Consider the following 22,404-nt stretch of genomic DNA (forward strand, 5'->3'; position numbering starts at 1 on the left):
ACCACAGCTGCCTGCAGAGGACCGAGTGGAGGGGAGCGGTCTGTGTAAACATACACCACAGGTGACCCAGACGAGCACTTTAATTTTTTTTTTTGGAGGCTTAATTTAGTCATGTTATCTAAAGCGCTTTTCACTCTATCTCTGGCAATCAAGGGTTACAGAAAACTCAGCACCAGAGGATGAAAGGGAACACTTGCCCCTTTCGGTCCCCAGCCCTGCCTCTGCTGCAGCCTGAAACACCCTTGGAATTACCACAGGAGGAGGCTCAGTGGACCACACATCCATTCTCTCACACACACAAAAGGAAAGAAAACCGAAGCCCACTAAAGCACGTGGGGGCAAAAAAGATTTAAGAGCATCTTCCTCCCCGTCCGGCTTTGAGACCAAACCCCCAGGCTGGAGAGGCTGAGACTCCGCTCTTCCCAGCAGGGGCTCCCCCAGCCTTCGTCACTGTGTCCCAGGAAGGAGGATATGCAGAGGCCACCAGTTCCCCGAGGTTCCCTTTAGATGGTGACACGTCCCTGAGTCAGTCATTCTGTTTCTGCTTGCTGTCGAAGTTGCCGTAGGCAGAGCCCTTGTCAATTTCTGTCACACCGATCATCCACCGAACTCCCATAGAAGCTGCAGAGAGGGGAGAGCAGAGAGTTAAGAGGGGCCCGAACAGACTTCCGGGGCGATTTGCTACTAGAACCAGGAGAAGGCAGCTGCCTGCCCTTGCAAGCAGCGGCGGAGAGCTGGCGGATTTTGGGTGCCATTTCATAATCCCAGCTTCACCGTAACATCTAAGTGACATTAAAACAAACAGAGCAAGGCTGCAGTAGGATGGTTTTCATCCTCGGACCTTGGAGATGAATTTGGCAAACCGAGCTGTTCACAGGGGCACCTTCAGCAAAACTTTATAAAGAACATCCCAGGAGCCAGGAAAATGCAAGTAAGTGCTCAAGTATCTTACTTCGTGCCCACCAAGTTCCCAGATTGCTTTTGGTGCAAGTATCAGAACAGTAAACAAAGTCCCCGCACTAGCTAAGCCCCTCCGCTGAGAGCAGAATTTGGCCCACAGCAGACAAAGTGCTGGACCCCACGGGAGTCCAGTCTGACCACTGGGAAGCTTCCAGATGGGGCCCACTGCTCAGAAGTGGGTTTAAACTGCTGTTTCTGGAGCAGGCAGGTGAGCTCAGGTGCAGGGACCATGTCCTAATCACCCTGATGTGCCCAGCACCAAACACAGGGCCTGGTAAACCATCATCTATTTATGATAAATGCTTAAGAACTAATAGATGAGCAAGTGAACGAAATCTCCCAGGTCCTGGCACGCAAGTTCACAAAGCATTGGCATCATGGCCTCCAAACTTCCTCAGGCCCAGGGGGAGCAGACTGACAGCCAGCCCAAGACCCCGTCTGCCTGAGGTCACCTACAAATGGGGAGACTCCTGCTTGGGGCCCAACTCTAAGACCTCCATGGAGCGTGATGATGATACCAGAGCAGAGTGTGTAAAACACGGACTCCTGCTCAAAGACCTTGTCAGAGGAACAGGAACCAGGGCAGGGAGGGTCAGAGATGCCCCCTGTGGGTCCACACACCACACCCTAGACAGTGTTGGGGCCTTGGCAGCGTCACTAGAGTGGCCCCGGGCCTGTCTCTGGGGGGTTCTCCACATTCCTTCTGTATTGTTTCTCTACAAGGAGTGGATATTGTTTTAATATTTTAATTTTTAGCATTAAGATATATCTTTTAATTTGAAAAAAGTATACTTATTCAATAAATGGTGCTGGGAAAACTGGATAGCCACCTGTAGAAGACTGAAATAGGACCCACAGCTTTCACCTCTCACAAAAATCAACTCACAGTGGATAACAGACTTAAACCTTAGGTGTGAAACTACTAAAATTCTAGAAGAAAATGTGGGAAAGACTCTTACGGACATTGGCCTAGGCAAAGAATTTATGAAGAAGACCCCTAAGGCAATCACAGCAACAACAAAAATAAATAAATGGGACCTGATTAACCTACAGAATGGGAAAAAATTTTCGCATGCTACACATCCGATAAAGGACTGATAACAAGAATCTATTTAGAACTCAGGAAAATCAGCAAGAAAAAAATCAACCCTATCAAAAAGGACATGAACAGAAATTTTTCAAAAGAAGACTGGCCAACAAACATATGAAAAAATGCTCAACATCTCTAATCATCAGGGAAATGCAAATCAAAACCACAATGAGATATCACTTAACTCCAGTGAGAATGGCCTTTATCAAAAAGTCCCATAACTATACATGTTGGCGTGGATGCAGAGACAGGAACACGCATACACTGCTGGTGGGACTGCAAACTAGTGCAACCTCTGTGGAAAGCAATATGGAGATATCTTAAACAGATACAAGTAGACCTACCATTCGATCCTGCAATCCCATTATTGGGCATCTACCCAAAAAGACAGAAGACATTCTATAAAAAAGCCATCTGCACCCAAATGTTCATAGCAGCACAGTTCACAATTGCAAAGATGTGGAAACAACCCAAGTGCCTGTCCATACATAAGTGGATTAATAAAATGTGTTATATGTATACCATGGAGTATTACTCAGCTATAAGAAATAATGGGGATATAGAATCTCTTACGCTCTCCTGGAAAGAGTTGGAACCCATTCTACTAAGTGAAGTATCCCAAGAATAGAAAAATAAGCACCACATGTACTCACCAGCAAATTGGTTTCACTGATCATCACCTAAGAGTACATTCAGGAATAACATTAATCAGGTGTGGGGTGGGTGTATACATACATAATGAGTGCGATGTGCACTGTCTAGGGGATGGACATGTTTGAAACTCTAACTTGTGGTGGGGGGCAAGGGCAATATATGTAACCTAAACTTTTGTACCCCCACAATATACTGAAATAAAAAAAAAAAGTATAGTGGGGTCTATAGCCAGTTTGCCTATTGTAACCATACAGTTTAGAATTGGTTGGCTTTATCCCCAAAAATGAGACAGCTTTCTGTGTTGTAACATATCTAGGTGGTCCCAATTAGGTGAAAAAGTGAGTTAAAGAAGCTCCATGTATGTGAATTTATATACGCACATGTTTGAGACCAGAACCATGTGCACCAAACTGTCAATAATGGTTTTGTCCTAAGTCACTTTCAAGTGTATGCACTTTTATATGGCTTGGGTCTTTTTAGCATCTTTATGTTGCACAGGAAAGAGCTGAGATCTCTGCACCCTTGGGCTACGCGCCATTTCTCCTCAGTCTTGGAAAAGAAGGATGGACCCTGCCTAGGCTTCCCAGCCTTGGGAGAGGACGCCAGCCCCAGGGAGACAGGGCCTCTTGCAGGGAAATTCCCCTGGGTCTCCAGGAAACACGGCCCCAGCCCCCCCCCCATTGGTAGGGTAATAAGCCAGCGCACCAATACAGCTGCCCCACCTCAAAAGCAAGACAGCAGTGGGCACAGAGACTCACTGTGAAGATGTTTGAAAATACTGATCAAATAAAGTCAAAGTGGAACAAGAAAACAACTTCTACCAAACAACCCCACTCAACATCAGCCCCCTGCAACAAAGGGGAAGCGCACAGGCCTCTCCAGAGGACAAAGAGCCATCACCCGGTTCCTTGGCCTCCACCGCCCAGCTTTCTTGAGCAGAGCTGTCTGCAGGGGACAGGGAGGGGGCGCTCCTTGGAGGAGCTGGAGTGGCAGCTGCACCACGACCTGACGGGAAACGCGAGGGTATCCAGCAAAAGGCTGGACAAGCCGGCACGGGGGCCTTTGAGCTCTCCTCCTGAAACCTAGTCCCCAGGAAGCAGCAGGGTGTGCCTTCTTCTCTTGATCAGGGGCACAACTGCCTGTGCAGGACTTGTCCTGCATCCCCCCCACCCCCGTCTGGGTGGCAGGAGCCTCTCCCTGTAGCCCAGGGTGGGCACCACTGCCAGCCTCTTGCTCCCCACTTACCCACAAAGAAGACGAGGACAAAGCTGGCTAGCGTCAGGGACGACCCGCTGCTGACCATGCTGACCAGGAACTGGAAGAAAGGGTAGAGCAGCAGCGAGGCCCAGAACAGCCAATTCACGAGGGTCCAGGGCCGCCATGGTGGCACCAGCGGGCTCTCAGGGAAGGTGCCCGTCCTATAGTACTCCTCCTGAAAGGCGTCCTGTGGGACATGACACTGGGGTCAGCAGCCGGCCCTTCTTGAGGTCCCACTCCCAAGGGAAGCTCAGAGACACAAGGGGGCCACTGTGGGCTTGGCAGAACTGGAGTCGTGCAGCACCTTCCAGAAAGTGCCCTGTAGGCACCTACTATGTCTTCTCAATACCAGCTTGGCTGCCCACCTCCACAGGGACACAGGGAGAGTCGGGACAGCCACAGCCCTCACGGGGGAGAAGTCGGAGCCCCACGTCAGGCAGCCTGGGTTAGAGCTTCCCGACTCGGGGCGGGCACCCGGGCTATGAAACGGGGAGCAGTGCCCCCAGCAGAAACCTGAGCCGCAGTTGGGAGCACCCAACCCCAGCACAAACATTCTGGCCTCATCACACAGGTTAATTCCTGTTCCCAGGGCACCCCACCCACACCTGGAGGCCGCACAGATGACAAGATTTGGGGGTTGCAGGGCATTGCTTGCAGGAGGTAACTGAGAAAACTCAGGACTCTGGGTGCCCAGCCCTCCGTGGACAGAGAAAGGACCTGGCTAGAAGCCTGGGCCAATTACATCATTCTCTGGACCTTAATGTCCTCCTCAGTGGCGTAAGGGCTTTGGACTAGACCCTTTTCAGAAGCCCACCAGGTTGAACACTGTCATCAAATGCAAACACAGTTTAGAGAAAACATACTAAGAGACTAACAAGAAGGAAAGGTGGCCCTTATAGCTTGGTTTGCACAATGGCCACGGTTCTGCCCGAGCACAGGAAACTAAGGGCCTATCAGGAAAAATCTTTTAATTTGATGGGTTTTGGAACCTAAACTTACTGTGGAATTTTTTGTGTGGCTTTTTACAAAAGGATTCATTTCTTAAGCCTTTTCTTAGCACACTTTTCTTTTTGCTAAAAGTGACATTTTTTACACTGCCTCAATGATTAAACCAGAAAACAGCATAAGAAAAATCCTGCCTTGTGCATGAAACCAGAGGGGAAGAATTCATATTGTTTTGTGTTCCTCTGCTGGGGCACAGATGTGCATCAGCACAGAAGCTTGGTAACTCAGAATCTTGTTGTTAAAAAGCTTCGGGTCTCAGACCACCTGCAGCAGAAGCAGCTTCCTAGAAGCACACATTTCTAGGTTCCACCTTGTACTTTCCGAGTCAGAATCACTGGGGCTGGGTCCCAGGAATCTACCAATTACATGCTCTGGTGACAGGGTAAACTAGTCCCTATTTACTATTTGTCATCTGTCTTGTTTGTAAAAGGAGACCAGAGACCTGTGCCCGTAGCTCACATAGGAAAGAGGCTGAAATGGCCAGCTCTGTGCGGTGATGGTTTAAAAGCATCATCAGAAAAACGACTATCAGGGAGCTACAGCACAGACAGGAGCAGGGCAAGGCCGCCATAGCAGGTCTGAACCTGGCCGAGGACAAGGGGGATCCCTGCTTATGCTAGAGCTGTTCTGAGATTGGACAGCCAGCCAGACTCTTCATTCAGAGGCAATCCAGCCCATTCTCGTTGCTAAAGAGAACACCCAGCCCAGGAGAATATTCTGCCTTAGGACCAGAGGCAGGAACACAGCGGCCGTGGGGGCCATTACCTTCTTTGCTCCACTCTGCCTGTAAGATACTTTCATTGGTTTCGTGAAGCCCCTTTGCAGATTTTGCGATGTTCTTTTCCCTGTTGCCAAGTAGAGCATCAGCTCCAGGATCACTAACAACTGGCTGTAGGAGACCTCACCCAGTGGGAAAAGACTTGCTACCACTCTCAATCCCACAGGGCCGTGCGGTACGCCCACAGCTGTGACGGGAAAGGGACCCCCGAAGCCCCAATGCACTGACCTTCTCCTGGTAGAGCTTGTGGAGCCAGGCCGCACACTTGTCCTCATCCTCCGGGATGTCTTCCAGCGGGATGCGCCTGCAAAGGCAGAGAGCAGCTAGCAGGGAGGAAGCCAGCGCCCCAGCATTCACTTTCTAATAACAGTGCTTGCCACTTTCTGTTCTTTATCTAAGTAGCATAAATAACGTGGAAGGGAAGAGAGTAATTCAACTGATAGAGGTGACATTCCACATCCATATTGGGGAGATACAGGCCCAAATGCAATCATGGCCCACGAAGGAACGACCAAGGGTCCGATTCAGTGACACAAAGACATTGTCAGAAGAGGGGACAGATGCCTGCCTTATTCCATCTTCCCTGCCACCTCACAGAAACAGTCCCCAAAGCAAATGTTTGTCTCTCCCATAAAGGATAAATTCCACACGAGACAATCCTATATACACAGAATCTATGTATGAGCAGTAATATGCTAGTAACAACTTCTTAGCCAGGTAATGACTTAATGGTAGTAGCAAAGTATCTCCCAGCAAATGATTCCTCTGGCCTCTTGGAAAGTCTGAGGCAGACTTTCTCCAAGGGTTTTGACAAATCAGTGGTGTGGATGTTGGGGAACTAAAGTTCCCCCAGGATGGGAGAAGCCAGGCCACCTTCCCCAGGCTCTGTGGCTCAGACAGCGGCCCCTGAGTCCCTGCACCCCAGTGGTAGCTCAGCAACTCGGGTGGCTCCGAGGGCTGGTGCCGGCAAGGGCTTAAAGGCCCATCCATTGGCAAACAGCCCATTCTGAACAAGGGGAGAAGTCACCTTGCCGCGTTTCCTGTTCCATATATATTTCTCTTTGTTCTCAGGTTGCTGGCTTTTGTGATTTCAGGGAATGTTCCTTTACACCAGATTTTGTCCACATCAAAGTTCATATCTGGCATGATTTTCCATGGGTCATTGCACTCCCAACTGTAACCTACAACCTAGGACTATCTCAGAAGATACATTTTTAGAACTTATCTATCACACTGTAGTCTCAACTATGGGATTTCATCTTCTATAACAGATTACAGTGAGCCACTGCCATTAGAATAACGGCTTCCTCTTCAACGCAGTATTGTACAGAGGTCAGTTTTTCACATAATTAGAACTTACCCTATGAGCTCCTCCAGAAATACTCTTTCACTTTGTTCCCACATGTACTGCCCTTGCATGAATATCCCACATCTTTGCTCTTTCTGATCTATTCTGGTTTAGAAACCAGATCTCTAAAGCCTGCATAGTAATTCTGTATTTAGATAATGAGAATTTAGGCCATTTTGTTCTTTTCAATAACTTGACATTATTGTTGCCCTTAATGTTCTAGTACGTTGTATTGAAAATGATTAAATCATTTTCAATGGGCAACCTACAACGAGAGAAATTGTGTGATGAGTCCCATAAACGATAGTCTTCCTCTCAGTGACAGTGACCCGGCTTCGGTGGGTGAGCCCGACAGTCCTGTTTTGGCTGTGCGCTCCCTCGCTCCCACCTAAGCTTTGGAGAGTTGCAGTTACCTGTGAGGTCAAATAGTTTTGCAGCATTGCTTGCGGTTTCCCCAAGTAACTTGAGCCCAGCTGACCACTTAGTGGAGCTCATGCCAGGTGTCAAATGGGGGATAAAAACTCACTTTACCCTGGGAGGTTTTCTTTGGGAAGGCAGATGATTCTCCTGCCCTCATGGGCCATAGAACTGAGTTCACGAGGCGGACCGTCACTGGCACAGTTAGAAAACATAACGGTGGTGCTTCTTTCCTGTTTGTCATGGGAAAGTTTCTGGGGAGGAAGCTATTTAACTCAGGCGGCCAGTCCAGCAAAACATCTCCCCAGGACAGCTGGAACATTTTTATAGCCTACTGGGGATGATGGGCCACTGACTTTTCATCGTGCTGGGTTGTAATTTGGCAAGTGCAAGGTCTTTAATCAGAAGGTTATATACCACTTGACTAATAGGGACTTGTAGGTCTCCATTTGTGGCGTTTCCAGTTCTCCTGGTTAGCTTTCAGGGAAGGTGGCCTACGGCATAAGGAACCATCCCTGACCCACGTCACATTAGGTTTTAATGCATGAATCACTGTGTTCTACCATCTGCAGCATCTTTCAAATCTGTTTCCTACCCATCTTGGTGACATTCTGGAGGTGCTAGACCCATTCTGTAAGTTGATAAGTAGGCAAAGAGAACTGGTTTGTCTAATGTCTTCTGGATGCGTTTTCAATAAAATCACTAATGGTCTGCAATATGACACATAAGTGACATACTGCAAAAATGTTTTCCATTTGCTTCTAGGCCTCCTTATAAACCTGTATCTGTGTGTTTTTGGACACGGAAGACCCATCTTCCAAGAAACGGGGTCAACAAAGTAATCTCTTCATATTCAACCTCCAGACAACTATAAGGTCTTCCATTTGTCCAGCCTGAGCCCTGTGATAGGAAAGAGCTGGTGACAGAGGATCAGGAAGTAGCTGGGAGGGAAGGCGCCTTCCCCAGACTATTCACAGTAGGAAGATGTGTCTCGAGTCCATTGTATAAATGCAGACTGTAAACAAGTTCCATGCAGAACAGATCACAAACACGAAAGCGTTAACCAGATACTGCTGGAAGGAGGTCTCTGGGTCATCTGCGATGTGATTACTTTAGAACGGGCATTCTCTTTTCTGGGGAGGACGTGAGCACTTACCTAACGTACATGTCTGCATGGTATTTCTTTCCGTTTAGGACTCCCAGCAGTGTTGGATTTTCATTATTTCTGAAATTGAGTGTACAGTCATATACAGCTGAAACTATAAAAAATAAAACAAATACAAAGCAGTATATAGTGTGTGAACCCAATTTTGTTTTGTAGACACACACACTGGAAGACAATAATCAAATCACTAACTGGTTATCTAGGAATGGTGTGATTACAGATTTCTTCTTCGTGCTTTTCTGTATTGTCCAGATGTTCTACATAGAACATGTATCATCTTTTGTAACCAGAAAATCGCACTATAACTTAGTATTAGAAAGCAGAGGTCGTTACTGAGGTCAGATCAGCTATAAACTCATACTGCAATGTAGGAGCTAGATATACTACAACAGTGATTTGCAACTTTCTAATTGCACAGCCTATCATGGCCAACAAATACCGAACTTTAACACATTGACTGCCACACTAGAAAAAATTACTTTTTTCCTTGCGGCCACAGTGTTTTATTACATAGAATGAAAACTTCAAAAAGAAAACAATCCTTTCTAATTTAATGAAAAATTTGTTATTTTGGATTGTTTTCTGTGAGTTATATGCAATTAAGTTGTCAATATTAATTGTAACAATAAGAACATCAACAAGATTTTCACCAACCAACTGCAGGATTTTGCCCAGGGGTCCACCCATCACGTGACACATCCGCTACAGCGTGACATCAGTGTCCTGCACACCATGTGGCTCCCAAGGTAAAGAGACTTGTGAGTCACACATGTTTCACAAGGCCCTAAGCCCAAAACCAGTGTGAGTTAAACACAACTCACATGGCAGTTGATGTGTTACACAAATACAGACAGTAAGATAAATTAATCCCGAGTGTTCTCTCTAAGTTACAGCATCATCAGCATTCTATGAGCATTTTTTCCCCTAGAAAAATAAGATAGCTCTAAAAGTGTCCTATGACAAGATAGTGACGGGAGACTTTTTAAGGAATTGAATTGTAGTCAGTTGAAACGTGGCTGAGAACAAGTCTGTGATATTAATGAGTGAGCCTGTCACATACTGGAAGTCACATCAGAATCCACCGTCGCAGGCCTGGGACCTGGGCGGTGCGCAGTGAGTGCTGTGGGGTCAGAGGGCTAAAGAAGGCACCAGTGAACAAGGGGGTGACGGAGCAGAGAAACGCGCAGCGGAAACAGACGTCTACATGCTGCAGTGCAAGCCAGCGCCGCACGGTGGAAAGGACAGGAGTTTTGGCGTCAGGCTGGTGTGGATCCCAGCACCCGCCGCCAGCTCTTCCCAGCGGTAGATCAACCCTCCGCCTGGTCAGCCACTGAGCTGCCCCCAGGGACCACAGCCCGGATGGGAAGGCGGGAAGGGACACCTCCTTCAGAGCCGGGGCGAAGGGCAGTGGGGATTGGGAGGAGGTGGCTGCAGAAGGGTCTTGCTGAACTGGCAGAGGAGGATCAAAAAGGAGACAGACAAAAGCGTGACAAGAGGCCCGTGGCAAGTTGCTGCTGCTATTTTCTTGTTCTTACCGACCCAGAGGTCGGCTGCGACGGATCACAAGGTCAGAGTTCATCAGCTGCAGGTATCTGATGCCAGCAGGTGGGCAAGAAATGCCCCCCAAACCCAACTGGGCTCCCTGGGGTCTGCGGGCTACCCCAGGGGTCCGGCACTCTCATTCAGCTCATGGTGCTGCTGCTGACAGCAGGGTCTGTGTCGGCGTGGACACCCCAGACCAGAGCGCAGGCGACCAGGTGCCTGCCAGGTGTGCATGTGTCACCTGTCCCAGGTTCCCAGTCCCCCCAGAGACCCGATTTAGCAGCCGCTCCAAGCTCCTAGCCACAGGTTATCTGGGCAGCACGGCCAAGAAACAAGCTCTGCCTATCAGAGGGCGGCTGTGCTCGTTTGTCCTTGCTGGAGCGGGGAGGCCGCAGGGACACCGCGATCTTCCTTACCTACATTTCTCAAACTCCTCACGGTGACGACGAAGCCCTTGGTGCGTGGCAGCAGGTGGTGCTTGAGGCTGGGCAGCCCCTTGGCCTGGGCCACCTGCATGCTGATCTGGTGCTTCTTCTCCGTGAACCGGGTGCCCTCGCAGTGGATCAGGAACTGGAAGGCAGAGGGTAGCGGTCACGGTCACACAGGTCCTGCAGTCACACACGACCCCACAGTCACACGTCATCCCATGGGAGATACACAGGGTCCCTTGGTCAACACATAGCTCTGAGGTCACACTCGACCATGGTCACACACAGCCCCATGGACACAAAGCGTCCTATGGAAGGCACACAGGGTCCTTCGGTCACACCTAGTCCTGTGGTCGCATGGTCACACATGACCCCATGGTCACATGTCATCCCACAGAAGGCACACAGGGTCCCTTGGTCACACACACGGCTGCTCTGATGCCTACGTACGAAATACTTCTCAGGGTAATCCCGGAGGTGCATCAGGCTCGTGGCGACTGTCTTGCGATCTTGCTCCCACTTCCGCGTGCAGAAGACCATTTCTGTGAAGTACCACATCCAGCCAATTATCGGGACGTACGCCAGCTCTTTCTTGGCCAGGACTTTGGAGCCCTGAAACAGACGTCCGTGAAAAGAGAGATCAGAGTCATCTCCCGTGGCTGTTGGAGACCTCAGTAGAAAAAGAATAAACATGAATGCCCAAAGCCTCAGGGGACAGTTCCAGAACACAGCGAAGCCAAAGCCATTGGCCCTGGAGCCCAACTCCCCCGTCAGCCAGCGGCCAAGTTCGTGCCAACTCTGCTGGCGAGTGCCAGAGGCCGGAGGCCCGTTTCTCCATGGGGACAGCAGGAGTCTGGGAAGACACCAGGCCACCGGCTGAGGGCATTCAAGGGTCTCATTAAGCCCACCACACAGGCGTGTAGCCCTACTCCGTGCAGCTCTTTCCTACGCCTCACTCGAGCCTCGGCCAGGCCGGCTGAGCCCCGCAGGCAGGGCTGGCGGGGGCCCTGTCACAGCGCGGGGAGCGGGGCCTGCGGGCTCGGGCCAGCCGGCCGCACAGGGTGGGGCTGCGGGTGAAGCTCAGGCCCTCAGAGACACCATCACACCCACGGCCACTGCAACAACAGCTCGGCTCGGGGACAACAGCCATGACCCCCATGCCCCAACCCTGCAGAACTGAGAAGGTGTACACAGCCAATGGCTACCTTATTTTTAAAAAACAACTTCTTCCCGCATTCGGGGAAGAAAAAGCACAGATGCCTTCCAAGTATAGCATCTCCATCTTCTATGGATTTTGTTTTTCACACAAACCCATCATGCGAATTCCCTGGATGAGAACCTAAGCCATGAAACTGGGAGCCCTGCCCCAGGGGACTCGGGCAGTCCTCGTGGGTGAGGGAACTGGCCAGCGTGGGAGCCAGGGCACAGGGCCACACGCTTTCTGCAAATTGTATGTGATTCTGAACCCATAGGCATAGATACTCCCATTTTACAGATAACCAAACTGAGGCTCAGAGACACTGAGTGGCCCGGAATCGCATATCACATGGCTGACAGTGGACAAGCTAAGGATCTAGCCATGCAACTGAGGCTGAAGTCCCTGCTGTCACTCGGGTGAGCATCAAGGCCCCAGGCCAACATCCCCTGCCCGGCGCCTCCTGCATTCACAGATTCCCCATCTGGTTCCGAGGGCAACACACTCAGGGACAGAGGACCCTCTTCTGGGTCCCAGCGATGACCAGGATTGACAGAAGCCCACCCTGTCTCCCCAGCTGGTCATCAGCTCCAGGGCTGGTGTGGCCCCACGCCGGCCAACGTGACCCACAGGCCCGCTGAGGGCTGTGTGCGTGGCGGGGCCTCTGGGGAAGATTCTGCTGATGGAAGGACGGTGGCCAAGGGGCCTGGCCCATCTTCCTGCCTCCAGCATGGTCGCCAGCATGTCACAGCTTTGACCTCACGTTGTGACTCTTGAGACAACAGCCTAGAAATGCCGAGGCCCTCAGGCTGCTGCACCAACCCTGGCGGCCTCTGGCTGCCGCCCCACTGTCGCCGAGGCAACTCCGCGTCTTCACGGATGCGGCGTCTGTGCTGCACGTCTAGCTGGCCGGGCCTGAGGAAGTGCCATGCCTGGGCCAACGGCCACGCTACCATTCAGCTCCTCTCTCTTCTCAATACGGGGTTACTTTAAAGTCCTAAAAGGGTGATCTGACTGTCCTGGCTCCTGGAGTCATCTCCTTTCTCTTGCTATAACTGACAAGGAAATGCCTGTCACTCAAAAGCATGAACACGAATTGCACGAGGACCCCCCTCTCCCATGAGCGCCATCGACCCGTGTCCACACTGGGTTTCAGGCCAGGTGACGCCCCTCGCTGCCCCTCCCCCTGCCAGTGAGAGGCATTCTCCGCGTCCCCTACCCTCCTCTGTTTCTAGTCACAGCCTTTAAGACGAAAACAAAACAAACAAAAATCTTTACCAATAACCTAAACCTGTGTTCCTGGTAGGTTAAGACTATTTTTTTAAATTATGTTTACCCGAACTCATTCCAAACATAATTTGTGGCAGTGTGAAGGAGTCACAGAAGATGATCTGTTCCACAGCCGAGAGGGGGACCGTATCCTCTAGAGTAGCAGCCACTGGGAGTGGGAAGGTGAAGGGTCCCATGGGGTCCGTTGTGGCTGCCTGGGGGGAGAAGCACTCGCGGGTGTGTTTCTTACTAAGAGTTCTGTCCCACAACACCCAGTGGCTCTTAGTGGTTGGCCTTTGGTGACCTGCTGTCGAAAGGAAATAGCAGCTCTGACCTGACAGTGACATGGGTGTCTGGACCCAAAGACGGTACCCTCAGAGTCTGTATTTCCATCACTGTTAGATCACTGAAAACGGTTCACGTGTCCCGAGGTAGAAGCATTTCATGGGCTGTGGTCTGCACTACATGTCCAATATGGAACACCATAGACAGGTCAGCGCACTATCGCATGTGCCAAATCTGCTCTGCCACGTGACTGTGACACACACGGCCACTGCAGTGCACTTACGTGTGGTCTCCGGCTGCCGTCACACTGCAATGCGGGAGGTGAACAGCTGTGACAGGGACCGCATGGTCCACAAGGCCTACAATATTCACTATCTGGTCCATCACGGTTTGCCAACTCCTGATTTAGAGCCACGAAAGTTTGTTTTCTATGGAGACTTAATGGCTGGGGAAACACTTACTGTAAAACACCAAATTTTATAAAGCTCTGCAGTCAAAGCTGAGTCTGTGGCATGATTATGACTTTTGAATAAGGAAAGCAGAGGAGAAAAAGAGTAGCTATTGCTGAGTGGTCAGATTATAAGTGATTTTTGTTAGATTTTCCTTTTTTATTATAAAAATATTGTACTGTAACCCTCTAACCATGCCAGTTTTAAGGGCTGACATCAGCACGTTTTCACCATTTGCTGTGGGAACATACGTGAGGCTCTGGATCAAAAACAGGCTGCTGTAGTGATCAGAAAGGACAGAGAAGACGTTTCTGTCTTTATTCTGAATTAATGCATCTTCCAATCTCATCAGTGGGCCTAGGTCTTGATGTTTATTATGTTTGGTAGGAAACTTGTTAAAATAGTAAAGTAGAAACTTTTTACCTTCGAACTAAAGAAACTTCACTCAACTTCCTTTCCTTGGCAGCACTGGCGTGGAAAACTTTGGAATCAGACAGTCCTGGTTTTAACAAGGCTCTACCATGGCCCAGCTGTGTGACTTTGGTCAAGATGCTTAACCTTCCTGGGTTTCAGTTTTGCCAGCTATTATTATGAGGAAAATAATGCTTATCCCATGGTGTCCCTGTGAACATTTCATAACATATGGTAACATACACAAAAGCATGGACTGGAGAGCCCAACACAGGTGTTCCACAGTGTGGAGCTACTATTATCATTACAGAGTAAGCATGTGTCTGAACGTCTCTTTATTCAACCCATTTTCTAAGCCATGCTCTGGCATAACAGTATCAATGATTGGTTACATTTATTTAAGCACTATGAGATAGGCACTGTGTTCAGAGATTTACTCGAGTTAACTCATTTATGACCAAGAGACTAGAAACTAGGAAACCAGCCGACAGTCCCCCAGGGAGCAGGTTCAATGTCCTGCAGATATCAGGACTCTCCCAGGCCAAGCAAAGCCTTCCATGTACGGATGACAACAGCTTTAAGAGAAAATGTACAAGAAAATATACCAACTTCATTGATTCTGGGTTAAGTTTGGAGGTCAACCCGAGAGGATTTCCTGATGAGTTAGATTTGTCAACAGAGCCATCTAGATTCAAGTGTGTCTAGAAAATCTAAAATTTTCGCAGGCAGTACGGCGTGGTCCACAACCACAGGGGGCTGCAGTGGACCCCCTGGCCGATTTCTAGTTGCTGCCATCACGGCACATTCTCCACGTAAAAGTTTATACAGCTCTCGGAGAGAGAGAAAGGGTGAGAGTCGTTCTAGGGCGGCTGCTTAGGGCTCACGCAGTTAAGCAGCCCATCGTGAGGACCCCCCATCACTCAGGGGTCCCGAGAGCGGCTCAGCAACTCCAGCCGACTGGGCAAGCCCCACGCAGAGCCCAGTGCTGGGAGAGCTGCTTCGGGGGACACTGAGGGTCGGTGTGCACTGACCCTGAGATTTGGTGGCTCCGTGGCCTTTGTGGCCAGCAGTGATCGGAATGAGGCCTTTCTGGTTAAGGCTTTTCTCCACCACAGCCACCTGCAAGGTGTTAGGCGAAATACCCTGAGGATGGTCATGACCAAGAGTGCCTCTTCACACACCTCTGCTGCCCCACCCCCACAACTGCCCGGGCCCGAGACTGGCAGAGCCCATGGGGGCTGGGACCGGGCAGCAGGCGGCCCTGGCCGAGGCATTGCGTGCAAACATCCTACCATTCCTGAAGGTTTGCCAGTGTGGTCGCCAGTTAGTCATTTGGGTTCACCCAAGGTCACTTATTTCTATTAAATATATAAAATGGGGCATCTGAAGTTTAACTTTGGAAACAGGCGAGGCGTTCGTTAACAACGGGCAGGCCAAGTCCCCACTGGAACCCTTTGACCGTTTCCTGACTGCGAGCTGGAGACGCCGTAGCAAATGCTCCGTTCCACACAGCCCAGCCCAGCCGTCCAGCCCGACGCTGCAGACAACCCGCAGGCCAGCCGACGGCTCGGCCTCTGTTGGGACGTGTGACCCGTAAGCTCGTCTGATTGGGATCCTTAACCCACAGCTGCTGTGCCCGTGGGAAGGGACTGCGTAAGAGCCGCTGGACCGCAGGCGCCGTGCAGGTGCTGGGAACACAGTTGCATGTCACTGTCCATGCCCTTGAGGGGCTCAGAGTCTAGTGGGGAGAAAGACACAGGAAGCTAACAATTCCTGTGTTCCACCTCTGCCACTAAACCCTGCGCATAAACTGTTGAACAGACCTGCTCTCCCTCAAGAGAGGTAAGTGGAAGAAAGGACAGTGTGGGCTGGAGTGTCTCTGAAATCTGAGACTCCAGTTAAAATGCAGGAGGCAAGACTGGAGTGCAAAATAATAATGTGTGTGCACACGCGTGCGTGTGTCAAAAGGTGACACTACTCCTGCTGACTGGAGCGGCTCAGGTGTGCCCAGCCGCACTCATGCCCGTGCCTCTCTTGCTTTCTAACTCCTCTGATGCTGAGAGGAAATGCTGTGGACCTTAGACTACCAGAAAAATCTCAAGAGACTCCTTAAACGCAATGAACCCTGCTCTGCAATTAGTCACAGCCACAGGGGAAATGCATAAAGCAAACATGAAGCAAAGCTCTAAGAATTCCTCTCTTGGACTGGAGGGCACGGCGCGCCATGTGTCACGGTGGAGGGAATGCGGGGCCGGCTACACCACCCTCCCCAGGCCGGAGCACACGTGCAGGGAAAGGAGGGCACTTGGGGGACCAGCGAGGGGCCTTTGACCTACAGGGTACCTCTCGCAGCTGAGTCTGCTCTGGAGTCGCAGCTGCCAGGATGGAGCAGAGGAGAGGAGCTCCCTGCACCACACCCTCCACCCTTCCCGGACGCAGGTCCTCACGGCCCCCTCCTGGTGCTGTTCCTAGTGGCCAGCCCAGTCCTTCCTGGGATGGCCTTGGGCCCGAGTAGATGGAAGACGGAGCAGAGGTGTTAAGGGGCGGGTGGAGAACAGGACTCTCCAGGGGCAGAAGGTAACAGGAGCTATTTCCCTTGTGCCACGGTAGCCAGTAGGTGCCTGCGGAACAGCTGCAGGAAGCACAGGCGGATGGGGCCACGGGAAGGCTCTGAGCACGCAGGAGGTGGGCGTGAGAAAGGGGGCAGTCAGCGGGTGACACGGAGTCCATGCAGTGCGGATGCCACAGGCTGCGGCCCTTGCTGAGGGCCATATGCAGGGGGCAGGAAGCCCCACGCTGCCTGCTGCTTTAAGCAAGCCTGGATTTACAAACGGTCAGTGTGATAAAGACACTGCCAGAGGATTCTGTTCAATGAAAAATACAACCTTGGTGTGTCAAACATGGGACTAGACTTTTAAAGATGCAGCACGCACTGCTATTTCCAGGACTGGACTCGGTTGTTATGAGCTCAAGGTGCAGCTGCCCTTCCCCGGGCGGCCCACCCCTTTCCTGGGCCAAGGAGCCACCTGGCTACCCTGTTTGTCACCATTCCCTCGGATTCCGTATCCGCATGGTGCCAGATCTCGGCACGCCTGGCCCAGCTGGTGAGTGGTGAGAGGCAGAGCGCGGCCCCTGCCCAGCCCTGGTGTGACAGCCGCGCCTGCAGAGCAAGGCAGACAGAGCTGCCGGGACTGGTGCCGGGGTGGAGGGCGTTGGCCACATGCCCAGGTGACCCCAGCGTTGGGGGCAGGGTGCAAACCATGGCTGCAGCCGTGTCTGCCGAAAACACTCCTCCACACCTGGAAACCTCTAACTTCCCCTGAGCCCAAGAGCACTGGACGAGATTGTACGCAGGAAGAAGCTGGGTACAGTCGAATGGAACAATGTTTTGTGTCACACAGAAACGATGGGGCGTGTAGCTGCACGGGGCCTCGTGCAGGACGCCTGGGCCAGTCCCACTAGCAAAACATTCACGCTCCCTCCTGCACTCCACACCCTCATCCCCACTTTGCATGATACGAAACAGTCGGTGAAGGGGAGCTAATCAGGGGCAGGGAAATGAGTAATTATTTTATATCCACTTTGCGCCAGGCACTTCAACTAGGTATTTGCATACATTATTTCATCAAACTCCCATCACACTATGCGATGGAAATTAACAGAGGTTCAGAAAAGTCAGAAAACCTCCCCAAGGTCACATAGCTGATAAACGCAGGAACCCAAGTTCAAGTCCACATCTCTGGGACTCTAAGCCACTGTTGTTGGTTTTGCCCACACGTGTTCTGTCTCTGCCCTGCCACCCTTACCAGAGGATGGTTCTGGAATAAGTGGAAGAAAAAGAAATAATCGTTCTTGATGCCTGAGCACAGAAGATGTAGATTCATCTTTCAAAGGATCCCCCCCTTTTTTTTGCTAAATTTTGGATGTTCAAAGGTAAAGCACAAGAAGCCTGCAATTTGGGGGGATGTTCTAACTGGCAGGGGTTACAGGAAGTAACACTGGCATAGCCTTTATAAACAAATCTGCACTCGCATTTTTCCTATAGAGAAATTCTAGTTAGAAAAGAGATCCTTTTATAATTAAATTTCAAGCAATGTTGGTTTTCAAACATGTGTGATCTTGTACAGAAAGAGCCATACTTAATGTTAATGATCAGAAGTGTCCTGGCAAAGTTAGATCAGAACACCAGAAGTTTGGGCTCAGTCCTCCTTTCAGTTTCTGGGTGAATTTCGAGGGTTTTACGACACCGCCTGTTGTTTTACCAAGAGCTGTGTAGGGCATTCCTGCACTCAGCCAAGACAGCAGTGTTGACACCCAGACCCTCTGACTTGGTCCAACGGTGCAGTCACCCGACAGGGACCTGGAGACCCAGAGCTGGCAGCCTGTGAAGCGCAGCTGAGGGGGTGGATCACGTGTCACCAAGTGGAGCAGACTCTGCCACCACAGTCAGGACCAGGGCAACTGTGCACACCCTCACTGTGTGGGCCCGTCACCCTCATCTCCCTTCAGGACCTACCCTCGTGGCTTCTCACCTCTGTCCGTTCCTCATAATCACCCCTTTGCCTAGCCCCCCCATCCCCTCCTAAAGCCGAGCCCACTCTTGTGTCCCAATGCCGTCACCTTCGCCATCCCCAGGGCCAGCGGTCAAGGTGCCGGGACGACCAAAATGTTACACCAGTTGTTAAAATAGTGAAATTCTTCCCCACAGCTTGGTAAACACAAATGCCCAAAACACCAACCTCCCCCCACCCCCCCCTTCCTTCCTCACTCCCCCCAATATTCCGCTTTTGCCACAGTGGCCCAGGCCCTCCGGGACCTCCCCAGCACCCACCCAGAACCGACAGGGGACCTCCGGGTTGCCACTGTCACTGTTGCTATCGTACTGTGCTGCCTGCTCTGTGGTGAAATGCACAGCTTTCACCCCTGCCTGCCCACGCCCCGCCGCCCCAGGTGAAAATGTCCCCCCGTATCTGTTGCCCTCTTAACCGCCACCTTGTGTGGCAGGCACGTGTGTTCACCCCTTCGTAACCTCTCTTCATGCGCTGTGCAGTCCGGAGACAAGGACAGCACCTCGCAACCCAGAGTACCCCGCACAGCGTCTTCTGCAGAAAGTACACGCGACGCCCGCTGGACACGTTTTGAAGATACAGCCCCTGCTATCAATCATCACCAAGAACCCCTCTGTCGCGACCTCTGCTGAGGGATGACGCCTCAGTTCTCCTCCTCTCGTTTCTGTGCAAAGAGATACGACATCTCCATGTTTTCAGGCCCAGCTGTCTCACATCCCTACGAGAATTACTGAATGGGAAAAGTGACAGTCTCAGACTAGACGTCACATCATGGTGGCACAGGCAGTCTCCAAGGAGGTCCCGTGATCCCGGCCTCCTGGCATTCGGCCTGTGCAGCCCACCCTGCTTCCCCGGAGCGTGGCTGTGCTTACCGACGGTACACGATGGAAGTGGAAGGACGTCACTTCCGAGCGCTGGTTACAAAAGGCCTATGGCTTCTGCCTCGGGTGCTCCCACTCTCTTGCACGGCTCACCCTGGGGGGAGCAGCTGCCACGTCCCAGGGAAACCCCGTGGTGAGGGAGGGCGGCCTGGCAACAAGCCGTGAGCGAGCTTGGAGGCAGAGCACGCACCTGTGCCGCCACACCTGGATTCCTGACCACGCAGACGGAGACATTCTGGACATGCCTGTCGGTTTACGCCACTACACTGGGGGCTCATCGAGCTGCTTGGGTGACGGACCAATACGGCTGCTTTGAGGACCTGACGATAAATACCCGCTTGGCCCAAGAATTCAGACAAATATTGACACGACAGCTGCTGCTCACAGATGGCTGCTGGGCCTGGCACCGCGCAGAGACCTCACCATGGTGACCTCATGCGGCCTGCTGGGGTCTGCGGCAAGTGGCACATGCGTGTTTTACTGAGGCATGAAGGTGAGCAAACAGGCACCTGAAACTGCAAGGCCCCGGGCCTTTGCTCGCACACCTGTTCATTCGGCACCTTAGTGGCGTGTGGCCTCAGGTGCACACGTGTCACACTCAGCGCAGGGAGGAGAGTCAGCGTGGGAGTCCCTGGTCACAGCCAAAGCCTTTGGAGCCCGACCCACAACGGGTCCCTGGAATGACCACGGCCACACGGATCTTAAGTGTTTTGTTTTTAAAAGACCAAAAGCCTTTTTTTTTTTTTTAAGAGACTTCTATCACTTTTCCCCTAAAACCAATTTAACATTTAATAACACCACCTTCAAGAATTTCTGCAAATTTCATTTGACTTCAATTTAAACTCATTTCCACTTAGGCTGTCATAGGTGAGGATGAAAAACGCCTAGTCATGAACTTTCTTTGTTTCCTTGCTGCTTGAAAAAGCAAATTCCACAGACTCCAGAAGGATCTAAACATCATGTGTTATTTAAAAAAAAAAAAAAGAATAGGTAGAGTGGTTTTTTGGAAGGTCATTGAAGACAAAAGATACTGCTGAACAATTAATATTAATATTTATTCCAACAAGGTGCTGTTTCTTCCCCCTTCAAGGGCAGCAGAAATTAACAGGCACCTGGAAAGAGGCAGCTCAGCCGCCCCGTGTGCCCCACCTGCCGGCAGCCCCCCCAGCAGAGGGCAGGGCTGTGCCCTGGACGCGGGGAGGACGTCCCCTGGCAGGGCAGGGTCTGGTCCCCGGCACCCCAGCCGGCCAGCGCCCCCCAAAGGCTCCTGACTCCCTCATCCTCTCCTCTGGTGGAGCTGTGCCTCCTCATCAGAACTAGCGCAGCAGCGGCGCTGGCTGTTTCTCCGGTGTGAGGAGAAGAGGGGAAGGTGACTCGCCCCTCTCCGCTCTCCCTCCAGTTCCGATGGGAACTCAAGGCTCAAGGAAGCACGTTAGCAAGAAGCCAGAAAACCCGAGGGCCCCACCGAGCAAGGCTCCCAAACCTCCCGTGAGAGCGGAGAGGCATCAGCTTCGCGACCTGCCTACCTCACCCCAGGTAGAGTTTCCCAAGACTCAGAAACTCCTAGAAACAGTCTCCAAAATCAATGGCAGTGCTCCCACTCCTGCACCCGTGGCATGTTGTGTGGGTTTTCACAGCGACGAACACTGGTATTCATATAAGAGATCGGGGTGGAGGCGAGGAGTCTCCGTGCTGCGGGCAGGACGGGGTTCTGTCGACCTCTGCTCATCCACACTCACCCCGCGCACAGCTGCCGAGTGATCACGATTTCAAAGCCTTTGGGAGTAAATCCCTAAGTGGTACTGAGGTCCAGTTACTGCTGCACGGAAGCCTTGCGCTGTCTCTGGGCCTGGGTCCCTTCTCCATGTGTTGCTTCTCCCCCGTGCACTTTGTGGGGTTCACCTTTTCCACCTGTTCGTGCCCATCTCCCCCTGACGGCCACCTCTGGGCCAGTGTGTGCCTCTCTGAGCTCCTCTGCTGTGTCCCCGCTTGTCGGTTCCTGCCGGCTCCACCCCGACTGGAGGAGGGCAGTGACGGCCCTACCCCCAGGATGAGGCCTGGTCCTGCGGCAGTGGGGCTGCTCCTTCTGTGGCGGCCCAGGGCCGGGTCTCTGGGGCAGGTCTCTGGCCCCAGGGGCCGCTGCAGCCTGTCATCCCAGCACCTTCTGGGGGGGGGAGGGAAAGCCTTGAAACCAGACTTACTAGCTACCGTCCTTGGGCAAATTACTTAACGAAACTGAGGCTCTGAGAGTTTATTTATAAAACTCAGATAATAACATCATGAGGATTAGAAACAGCACAAAGGCAGCAAATGGCACACAGAGCGACCTCGTGGTCACAGACCGACCTTGTGGCCATAAAGCTCTGGGGGGTAGCAGGGATTTAAAAGTGTCCCCAAGTCCAACAGGCTTTTGCTCTATCTCAGGGACTCCAGCCCCACAAATCATAAATGTTCCCACATGTAAACACGAACACTCCCGGAAGCCACTTGGAAAGCCTGGAAAATCACCAGCTGCCTCCAGACTACCGCGTGTGTTCCAGGAGACGGGGAGGCAGCGAGACAGGTGTCCCCACGGCCGAGACGCAGGGGCACCGCACACCCTTCCCCCGGGAACAGAACCACTGGTGTCCATGGCAGGGCTATTAGGACTATGATAGGCTAAGGGGTGATCACACCTCAGGGAGAAAAAGGCCACAAAACTG

General features: G+C 51.7%; 1 protein-coding gene across 1 annotated transcript in view; it reads right to left on the bottom strand.

The window, feature by feature from the left end:
- Nucleotides 1-410: 410 nt before the first annotated feature.
- AGPAT4 (1-acylglycerol-3-phosphate O-acyltransferase 4) overlaps nt 411-22,404 on the bottom strand; it is a 65,471-nt gene continuing 43,477 nt past the window's right edge. The window contains exons 3-8 of the mRNA XM_069488368.1: nt 11,095-11,256; nt 10,633-10,786; nt 8,666-8,768; nt 5,973-6,048; nt 3,950-4,148; nt 411-621 (exon numbers count right to left, since the gene is read on the bottom strand). Of these exons, the coding sequence (XP_069344469.1) occupies nt 527-621; nt 3,950-4,148; nt 5,973-6,048; nt 8,666-8,768; nt 10,633-10,786; nt 11,095-11,256 (789 nt within the window). The 3' untranslated portion in view covers nt 411-526. The remainder of the gene's footprint in view (nt 622-3,949; nt 4,149-5,972; nt 6,049-8,665; nt 8,769-10,632; nt 10,787-11,094; nt 11,257-22,404) is intronic.

The sequence above is a fragment of the Eulemur rufifrons genome, chromosome 15, assembly GCF_041146395.1.
Source record: "Eulemur rufifrons isolate Redbay chromosome 15, OSU_ERuf_1, whole genome shotgun sequence".
In the NCBI taxonomy this organism is placed as follows: domain Eukaryota; kingdom Metazoa; phylum Chordata; class Mammalia; order Primates; family Lemuridae; genus Eulemur; species Eulemur rufifrons.